General features: G+C 40.2%; 1 protein-coding gene across 3 annotated transcripts; it reads right to left on the bottom strand.

The window, feature by feature from the left end:
• Positions 1-3,353: 3,353 nt before the first annotated feature.
• On the bottom strand, positions 3,354-10,587 carry myct1a (myc target 1a). Of its 3 annotated transcripts, XM_060866128.1 has the most exons (3): positions 10,570-10,587; positions 6,060-6,543; positions 3,354-4,234 (listed from the first exon to the last, which is right to left on the bottom strand). In XM_060866128.1, exons 2-3 carry the CDS (start codon positions 6,157-6,159, stop codon positions 3,708-3,710), a joined length of 627 nt encoding a protein of 208 aa, XP_060722111.1. In that variant the 5' UTR covers positions 6,160-6,543; positions 10,570-10,587; the 3' UTR covers positions 3,354-3,707. The 3 variants fall into 3 exon arrangements, with proteins under 3 accessions (XP_060722111.1, XP_060722110.1, XP_060722112.1); XM_060866127.1 differs by lacking the exon at positions 10,570-10,587 and having other exon boundaries at positions 3,354-4,273; positions 6,060-6,556; XM_060866129.1 differs by lacking the exons at positions 6,060-6,543; positions 10,570-10,587 and adding an exon at positions 5,920-6,029 and having other exon boundaries at positions 3,354-4,273.
• Between the last annotated feature and the right edge of the window lie 573 nt (positions 10,588-11,160).

Raw genomic sequence — 11,160 nt, 5'->3', positions numbered from 1 at the left:
CAGCAATCAAAGCTATTTTCATGGCAAAAATTCAATTACAAAAACACAAATCATATAAATACAATAAAAACAAAATAAATATAAACAGCAAGTCATGTTATACATTTTTTAATTAACAAATTAATTATCAGGCATAATGTCATTAAATATGTCCTTAAGTGAAGTAACTTGATTAAAGAGCATTCTGCTTGTGTTAAGTCCATTAAATAAAATGTTTGACAGATAAGGGAATCTTACAGAACATACATAAAGTTGAGTCTTCACCTTTAAGCAAAAAAGCATGGGTCAATTTTTAATGTCCTTATTAAGAGCTTCAGAATCTACAAACACTGTCGGTTTTCCATAAGTCAAAAGCTAATGGGTAACTAGCATGGATTAGCTGCGGTCGTCGGAAACAAACCAACATAACCAGACATATAATTTCCTAACATTCTCACTTGTGAAATGTAATCCCTTGCTGTCTGGTTTTTATATTTCGTTCATTTGAACATTTAAAGGCAGCACAGAAGTCCGGGCATCGTCCATGAATTTGAAGTACAGGCGGAGATAGCAGTGTTACCTAGCTACTTCCTATGACCAGACCCCTGTTCCAAGAGGGCGGCGGTTATGACGCATTTTTAGAACCCCAAGGCGACATCTAGATGTAGATATCTATGTCTTTAGATGAGGAAAACAAGCGCTCTCTCTCTCTCTCTCTCTCTCTCTCTCTCTCTCTCTCTCTCTCTCTCTGTCTCTCTCTCTCTCATTGTTATAATATATAACAATTCACATATATATATATATGAATTGTTATATTCACCTACTCCTTTCCCCCAAAAGATATGTAAAAAAAGTATTCATAAAATGATATGTGACTCAAGTCATAGTCCATTCCATCCATCCATCCATTTTCTACCGCATATCCGGGGCCGGGTCGTGGGGGCAGAAGTCTAAGCAGGGACGCCCAGACTTCCCTCTCCCCAGACACTTCCTCCAGCTCCTCCGGGGGAATACCTAGGCGTTCCCAGGCCAGCCGAGAGACATAGTCCCTCCAGCATGTCCTAGGTCTTCCCCGGGGCCTCCTCCCGATTGGACATGCCCGAAACACCTCCAAAGGGAGGCGTCCAGGAGGCATCCGGAACAGATGCCCGAGCCACCTCAGCTGACTCCTCTCGATGTGGAGGAGCAGCGGCTCTACTCTGAGCTCCTCCCGAGTGACCGAGCTCCTCACCCTATCTCTAAGGGAGCGCCCAGCCACCCTGCGGAGGAAACTCATTTCGGCCGCCTGTATCCGGGATCTTGTCCTTTCGGTCATGACCCAAAGCTCAAGTCATAGTCAATTAATATGTCAATTAATATGACTTTTCTTTAATCATCATATGTATATATGAATTTTGATTAAAGGCCCCTATATCTTTAGAAAGCAACATGAAATAAACACAACAAATCTTTTGCAGATGGAAACTGACAATTTATCATTATGTATCACAAAAATTCTGTGATTGTTGTTAATAAGGTTTTTGAATTGGATAATAAATGGGATAATTTTATGCGACAGCTATTATTCATTAAAATAGCTTATTCATTAAAATAGCATGTGTAATTCGGATCAGCTCGATGCATGTACAAGTAAAGTAACGAGTTATCACTAATTTTATGATTAAAATTTCACATGTACACCATAATTACATATATTTTACTAACATATATTATTAATCAGTAACTTTTGGTTGCTAACAGCTGGATTAGCTAGTTTGGTATATAAAATAAACAGCTAGCTTCATTGATAACTACAGCAACAAACTAATATATTCTCTTAAAAAATATAAATGTAAATATCTGTATTTTAAATCCTATACTTTGTGTAGGCAACAGGTATGAATACAAGTAATAAAAGTAACATACGATATTATTAATTCTTACATGCTTACATGCTAAGCACATTCTTGACAAAGCTCATTTGCATGTGGTGACACCCCCAAAACTCCATAAAAGGTCAAATCACAATTTCTCACTTTTTTGTCTTATCTTAGCGATAACTGCTATATCTGAGGGAAATGTTCCACTGTCATCATGCTATTAATTGTCTCTTAGATGTTCCACAAGATTAAATGTAATAACAAATAGTTCAAAAAAATGACATTTTGGACCTGTAATGATTTAAAATGTGTAATCATTGGCAAATTACTGTGGTATAAGAGGAATTACAAATTACAAACCCTTCCAGTGTGGATTATTTTCCTATAACAGCAAATTATCTTGAGCAGTTACCAGAATCCGCATAACTGGAGGTCGAGGGTTTGAGTGTTCTGGTGAACGTTTCAGTACTTTGTGTAGTAAAGAACTGAAAGGTTTGAGATTAATCTCAAAGTTAGTAATGATGTCATGTTGCAGCTGTTGCAGGTCACAGTACATGAAGTCCTTCCTCAGGGATACAGGAAATCCAGGCAGTGCAGCTAGGAACATCAGATCACTGTCAGGATGTAAGAATTGCACTTAAACAGTGTACCTTCCAAAAATGTTGACGTACGAATCCACTTCATTAATGTGCTGTGTTCACCATGGACTAGTTGAGTGTTTTGTTTATTTGACCAGCTGTTAAAACATACCAAATGCTTGTGTCTAAATTCAGGTGACCAAACTTGGATCCTAAATGATCATACGCCTCGAACTGCAGACCTGATGGAGAACCTTTGAGCTTGGAGCATCATTGTTAATATTCACAAGCTTATTATCTCTTAGCACTTATCTCTTAGAATTCATATGTGGCCCCCTAGTGGTGTGGAGGCCCTAAGTGACTGCTTATACCTAGAAAAATCCCAGGTAAATGAAGGATAAAAGTTTTAGCTTGAGTGCACCTGTATGAAGTTAATGTAAAAAATAATATACCAGGACAAAAAAGAGCACCTTTAACAAAAAGGATTGTAAAATCCTGTTGTTATTGCTAGTGCAGTTACATTGACATTTATACTTTATGATGATCTCAGGCTTAAGGTATACTTTTAGGTTTTGCTGTTAGCTCCTAAAATCAAAAAAAGAAAGTGCTTATTTTCTCACTCACCAATTTGTTGTGATGTCTAACTACATAATAACGAGACATAGTACAGTCATTGGCACAAAACCAGAATGTGAAGGACTAAAGCGCCTCTGCATCGCACTCTTTCGGTAGAGATGCAATGAGTGTTAAATGCAACCGCACTCTTATCTACATTGAGCATGGCATTGTGGGTCATGTAGGAAAGGGTTAAAGTGAAAAGGTTTCAAATGAATGAAGTTCAAATCTCTGACGTGTTATTTATAGAAATTAAAACGCTTGTCATTCAGTGTGGATTTTCCTCTAAAGTTGAATCGGTTAATAAACTATGAATACACAGTCATGTCTAAATCATTTTATTTACTAATGATGTCAGTAAAACATACTGAGAATAGACATATTTTTCAGAAGCGTTCAGTTGTGACACTCATGACACAGTCAGGTAGTGAGCGTGACTGATGCTGTGTAAAAGTGGCTTGTCCAGTTTAAGTGTCAGAAATTATTCTCTCTCTCTCTCTCTCTCTCTCTCGCTCTCTCTCTCTCTTCTCCCTCTCTGTTTATTTCAATGACAGTAATCAAAATGACAGTTTTGTTTTCACTGTGCATTGTAATTCAACAAGAGATCGCCAAGTCTCTGATCATCCCCGGGTCTATGTACTTCCTTCTCCACCAGGGGGAGTTCTATACTCATCCTTCATGTGCAGGTCTCCTGATAGGCCCGAATGATGCTGTTATATGCCGGTGGTGGGGTCTGTGTGACACTGATGCCTCCCAGACTGCTGTTGCCCCAGAAGGAATTCGGTCTAGGTCTGTGCCTTGGTGGAGTGACCATGGAGCTGGCAGTGCTGTTAGTAATGGTGCCTCCGGGGCTGCTGGACAGGGTGCCATGGTTTCCTTCCTCGGCCTCGCGGGCGATCTGGCTGCACTGGATCAGCGGGTGGAAAGTAGAGGCCCTGAAGCTGTCCTTGCGACCCAGCAGGTCGCTGTGATCGATGGGTGAAGACGAGGTTTGCCGATGGAAGGTGTATGCGGCGCTGGCCAGGCTGTTGTTGCTACGCCGGTCATAGGCACTGCTTTGACGGCTGAAGGCGAGCGGGCGAGTACGTGGGGACGACGGGCGGCCCGACGAGCGCGGTGATGGCATGCGGGTGATGGTGGCAGACGCTCGACGACGCGCCATCCAGGTGAGGACCACGTACACCAAAGCTCCCAGCAGGAGTCCTACCACCATGGACAGACAGAAAGCAAGGATCACGTCTCCTGATAAGAGGAAGGAAAAATGACCGTCAAGACAAAATATAACATGTCTTTCTTTTGAAGACTTTCTTTCTTTTGATTTAAGCATGGTTTTCTGACATTTCTCAATTTTAGGAGCAGTATTAAATCCAGGCAGAAATATAGATGGCAGTATTAAAACACTTAAAAATAATGAATTGTTAAAGAATTTACAGTATCGTCTTTATAAAACTAAATGTTTTATCATATGGAGAACACAGGAGAAAGAGATGAATAGATTAAGCTGGAGGTGAAGTAGACGAGAGCTCGGTCAGTTTATCCTTCAGAGTGGGAGCAGGTCTTATGAGACAGCGTATCATGTTACCTCAAACATTGTTTTTTTTAATGAATTTATTAATAAAATAGTATTCAGTGTGATGAGTTTACTTTAGTGTCTCAGGGCCTCTGCTGGTTGTTATAAGCGTGTATTCAATCCTTGCCATTTGTTTTCACTCATAATCATCAGTGTATTCATCCTTTTTATTTTCTTCATGTCTTATTGCATTACATTTCACAGCCCGTCAACTCCGCCATCTCGCAAGCTGGCGATGAAGAAGCCAGAGACAACAACGAAAAAAGAAAACAAACGCTGAGGTTTCTTCTGTTTTTCTCTTTTCTCCTTCTTTCCTAAGTTTCAGTAAAAGCAGTTAGGAGTCGTGCTGTGATGTTCTGCTTGGCTGAGCTGTTTGGCTCAGGCAGATATAACCCAGCTTTCAGATGGCTAATGAGGAGTTTGTGGCATCGAGGCAATTTTGTTCCTCATTACGTCGGAAGCCATAGCACATTAATGAACTTGACGCAGGGGGTCACGGTGTTACATCGGGCTTTGTGAATTTTAGCATTATTACTGCTGGGAGCTGCTGAGCTGAACATTTTACCACATTTAAAACAAAAGTGTACTGAGGATGTTGAAATTAGGGTTTTATTGGTTTGTTTACTTATTCAACTTATTTTTTTAAGCAGTTTAGTCACATCTGGACAAGAAGACAGAACCAAAATGGCCAAAAATGACACTGACACACAATAAAAACAGATGACACTAAAAAATAGAGATACACAATAGAATACATGATAGAATTTAATACAATACACAGCATACAGGCTTTAAACTAATCTGTGTTTAATGTGTAAATATGATTAAGACGAATTTTATGTCCAACTTTTGTGTATTTTTGTATTTCTGTTTTTAAATACTTAAAAACCTAAAATCATCTTTTTAGCTTTATTATTATTATTATTATTATTATTATTATTATTATTATTATTATTAATAATATTAATATTATTATTATTTTTATTAGTCTATAGATTTTCTCAGAGATCTTTTGAGAGCTCATGATGTATAAATAAAACTGAGTGAAAGATTTGAGGTCCAAACCATACAGCAGGAAACATGAAACAGTCCTTAGACGTTTATTCATTTCACATTTGTTCCAATACATCGATGAAAACCAAACTCACATTAAATCCCTTTATTTTGGAGTAAGGGTATGCAAACTTTTGCTTGAGCAAGCCTACAATGGCTCACAGCCCAGACAGATAAAAAACCTAGACAGAAATCTAACCGTTTCTCTCTGCTCACATTATAAAGAAAGAACGGAAAAATACTTCATCTGAGAACGGAAAAATACCTCAGCTGTGCCGGAGTAAAAATTCCCAGCTAATTTGATTTTTCTGGATCTTCTGAAAACAGTTCTGTGTGCTGCCCTGAAACTGTTTAGTATTTAACAACAGAGAGAGATAGACCGAGGTACAGAGAGAGACGTCTTACTCGTGCTGAAGGACTGAAGGATTTCAAGGATGGGATGCGTGCTGTTACCGGCCATTGCTCCGTTTGGACTGACCGAGGAGAACACAGCCGAGATGCACATTCACTCTGGACCTCCAGCTCCCTCAATCTTTCAGCATCCAACCTCCAGATGATTCCTTCTTCAATCTCTGCTTTCTCTCTCTCTCTCTCTCTCTCTCTCTCTCTCTCTCTCTCTCACTCTCTCTCTCTCTATCTTTTTTTTATCCGCTCCTCCTCCTCCCTGTATTCCACAGGATCCCCTCCAAGGCCAGCCTTACTGCCTTACTCTGTTTATCCTACAGGGAAACTGTCACGTTTCCTGCTTTTCCTGTATAAAATTACAGCGCCCTTCTCCTTATCTCTTCGCTCCAGGGTTCCTGTAGGGCGGAGGGTTTGAGCCGAGCCGACAAGTGATCTGATCTGAGCTGAGCTGGTCTCCGTGTCCTTGCTGTCCTTTCCTGCACATCTGTGGAGTAACCACAGAGAAACACCGTCACCCCAAAATAAGTTTTTATACCTTTCCTCCGCATCTAACGAAAAATCATTTCCTCATGAGCTCATATTGGAAAATATGCGCTGTAATCAAATCCTGTGGGGTGACACAACAAGAGGGTTTAAAGCGAGGTCAAAGTCTAGAATTCAGAATCAAATATGTGGGGAAAAAACTAAACAAGATAACTGACTTTAATCGACTTTCCATGTCTGACCACGGCCTGGCTGGGCAAATGGTTTAGGAAATTTGCTAGTGTATGTGTGTGTGTGTGTGTGTGTGTGTGTAAGTAAAACAAGATTGTAGGAGCCTGAAGCGAGTCTCAGATTTTCCACATAAGGTGCCAGCTCTATCCTGGGTTATCCCGACCACACCGGCCTAACTTATAGCACAAACAGTGATGATTCTTTGTCCTAAACCTAGTGTGTCCCTTTCACAGTCATCCAGCATGCTCTGAGGCTTCAGATAGGTGACTCATCGTAGTGGAGAGCGAGGCAATTTGGGACGGAGCTCAGGATTGGGTGGAAGGGGATAAATGCCAGCTCTGCTGATATTTCCTCTCATTGTTGTCTCGTGTGGTGACGTGAAGGACTCGTGCTGAGGCATTGTGTGTGTGTGTGTGTCATGAGAGGCATGACCGTGTAACTGTACGTACACAGTTGTACACACTATTCAGATTTGTATTTGGTTGGTTCTTAAGGAATGTAATGAAACCCTGGGAAAACACACATTGCTGCTAATTAGATCCATGTTAGATACCAATCTGCTTTATTTTCATATTTTTAACAAATAAAATGTGGAAGATTTCTATAATGAGATGTTTGATGTGGAAGATTTCTATAAGGAGATGTTTGTTTAACATTTACGGAAGGAGTTTCTAGTGTCGGAGCTTTGTAAAGCTGTAAAGTAGTTTTTCCTGTTTTGTTTACTTTGTTAACTAAGAGAGGAAAAAAGAGAGTGATGAGGGAATGACCACTTACAGGGAACGACCGTTTACAGCTGCTAGAATGTTCTTGTTCCACATCAGTAAATGTATCATTACATGGAGAAACAGTAGGAGGTGTTCAGTAATAAATACAAATTGTAATAGATGGTGTGTGTCTGTGGTGTAAGATTAAGTTGATGATTTTTCTGTATATCAACACCAAGCTGTCTGATTTGCTCTAACTGTACACATCAGGGCTTTTCAGACTTGAAATAGTTTCCCCTGGGTCCTAGTACACGCCGTCTACACAGATACCAGGGTTATCTTCACCACACACACCCCTCACACTCTATTCACCACGCACACCCCTCACACTCTACACCCCTCACACACACTCTTCACCACACACACTCTACACCCTTCACACACCCCTCACAAACTCTACACCCCTCACACACACTCTTCACCCACTCTCTTCACCACACACACCTCACACACTCTACACCCTTCACCCACTCTCTTCACCACACACACCTCACACACACTACACCCTTCACACACACTCTTCACCACACACACTCTACACCCTTCACACACCCCTCACAAACTCTACACCCCTCACACACACTCTTCACCCACTCTCTTCACCACACACACCTCACACACTCTACACCCTTCACACACACTCTTCACCACACACACCCCTCACACTCTATTCACCACGCACACCCCTCACACTCTACACCCCTCACACACACTCTTCACCACACACACTCTACACCCTTCACACACCCCTCACAAACTCTACACCCCTCACACACACTCTTCACCCACTCTCTTCACCACACACACCTCACACACTCTACACCCTTCACACACACTCTTCACCACACACACCTCACACACTCTACACCCTTCACACACACTCTCACACTCTATTTGCTACACACACCCACACACACTCTTTACCACACACCTCACACACTCTACACCCCTCACACACCCCTCACAAACTCCACACCCCTCACACATACTCTTCACCCACTCTCTTCACCACACATACCTCACACACTCTACACCCCTCACAAACTCTTCACCCCACACACCCCTCATACACACTCTTCACCCCTTCACCCCACCCCACAGACTTATTTCTTTTAAGTCTTATAAAAGATTAGTAAAATATTACAATCCCTAGAAACAAATATTCATTCCAAAGTCCTGTTACTGCTGCTGTTCGTTTTGACCAGTAGATGGCACTGTTACAAAATGATTCATCACCTACAAATATAAATAAATCATAATAGAATAAGGCACAGTCTCCCCGTGACCCGAGGTAGTTCGGATAAGCGGTAGAAGATGAATGAATGAATGAATGAATGAATAATAGAATAAATGTATTAAAGAGCATCAGCAAAATACTGAGTAAATATAGATCATTTTTCAAAATATGAAGAAACACTAAAAATATAATTATATATGATAGTAATCAATTATATATAACATAAGGTTAATGTTAGCTTTCGATTATAAAAAGAAAGTAAAAAAAAGTTTAACACAGACAATATAATTACTGTAATATAATATAATATAATAGTATAAAATATAAATAATGAAAATACTTTTTAACAGATGTGATGTTTTTGAATAAATGGTTAAATATAGACAGCTATTATTATTAGTACCGAACTGAAATGATTAACGTCAAACTGAGTGAATTTGATTGATTATATAATATCTGGATGCGGGAAAAGGAGATTGTTGATATGTGTTTTTTTTTTGTAATCAACACACAACTTTCAAGGTGAAGACACACTGGAGCATGAAATAATCATCTGCTTACAGACAACTAGCCTTTTTTTAATTAAATAATTGTATTACTTCTTATTACTATATAAACAACGGGACATTCATATAAACTTGTGCCTTTTTGGCTACACAGATGTTCAGAGCTGCTTCTCTAGAAAACTAATCAGCGTCTTGTAATTGATCTGAATCCCTGGACCCCGCTTCAAGAATCGAGATGCTGCGTAAATGAGGACAATCAGGACATTTTGTTCGCTCAGCTACCAGAATACAAATGAAATGGTATGAAGGAAGCTGAAAGTGTTGCCACGCTGCATTGCTCACACTCGCGCTGTGGTGTGTGTGTGTGTGAGAGAGAGAGAGAGAATTGGTATATGTACTGTGTGTGTGTGTGTGTGTGTGTGTGTGAGAGAGAGAGAAAGAAAGAGCGAGGGAGAGTGAATTGGTATATGTATGTGTGTGTGTGTGTGTGTGTGTGTGTGTGTGTGTGAGAGAGAGAGAGAGAGAATTGGTATATGTACTGTGTGTGTGTGTGTGTGTGTGTGTGTGAGAGAGAGAGAGAAAGAAAGAGCGAGGGAGAGTGAATTGGTATATGTATGTGTGTGTGTGTGTGTGTGTGTGAGAGAGAGAGAGAGAGAGAAAGAGAGAGAGAGAGTGTTAATTGGTATATGTGTATGTGTGTGTGTGTGTGAGTGAGAGAGAGAAAGAGTGAGAGAGAGTGAACTGGTATACGTGTGTGTGTGTGTGTGTGTGTGTGTGTGTGTGTGTGAGTGAGTAAGAGAGAGAGAGTGTTAATTGGTATATGTATGTGTGTGTGTGTGTGTGTGTGTGTGTGTGAGAGAGAGAGAGTAAATTGGTATATGTACAGTATATTGTGTGTGTGTTTAGATGTGTGTGTGAGAGAGAGAGTGTGAGTGAGTCTCTGTGTAGTAGTTTCTGAGTGTGTGTTAGTGTGTGAGTGTTTATGTGTGTGTGTGTGTGTGTGTGAGAGAGAGAGAGAGTGTGTGTGTAGTAGTTTGTGAGTGTTAGTGTGAGTGTTAGTGTGTGTGTGTGAGTGAATGTGTGTGTGTGTGTGTGTGTGTGTGTGTGGTGCACGTCAGGAGACTAATGAGCTTTTCTGCATTATGCTGATGATGGCTCTTTCTCATGGCTTTGCTTTATTGAAGCAGAAGTGTGTGTGTGTGTGTGTGTGTGTGTGTGTGTGTGTGTGTGTGTGTGTGTGTGTGTGTGTGTAGATAAGATTCAGACACGGCTGTACCCTCAGTATCTACCTTTTCCCCCTTCTCTGCAGCAGAAAGCCTGCGTCCATGGCGAGCGTTCACATTGGAGGTCACATTGCTGAAAGAAAGCGACGAAGTCAGCAGTCTGACTGGAAGGAGGTGCAGTGGAGCATTTTTTCTTTTTTTTCCCTTTACACTGTACATAGTCCCTCCTCTTTGCGTCTGTTTGCCATAAAGTGGTACAGTGCAGAGCTACTGAAAAGTCATACTGAATAGAAAATGGTTATGGCAAATGTGTTGAGCTTTACATCTACACTGTGGATCAGTTATTAATCACTTTAACGTTTCATATCAGTTCTTTATGATCAGTCATAATAGGCCATTGCAGTACTGATGGTACAAAATGCTGCAATATGAACAGAGACAGTAAGACAGTGTGGTGTGGTCATAAAATCAGTCATTACACTCATGTAATTGTATCATCATCTAAATTAATTAACTCTGGTTTAAAAAAAATCCACTAATAATTTTAATATTAAGCTTTTACAATAAAATAAAATGTAATACAATCTTTATTGTCTAATTATTTATTAATTCTTTTTTAAATGGTAGGAAAAATAAATAAATAAATTGCAGTTATTT

The sequence above is a fragment of the Tachysurus vachellii genome, chromosome 3 (genome assembly GCF_030014155.1).
Source record: "Tachysurus vachellii isolate PV-2020 chromosome 3, HZAU_Pvac_v1, whole genome shotgun sequence".
Lineage (NCBI taxonomy): Eukaryota > Metazoa > Chordata > Actinopteri > Siluriformes > Bagridae > Tachysurus > Tachysurus vachellii.
This window is presented reverse-complemented; position numbering and strand designations above follow the sequence as displayed.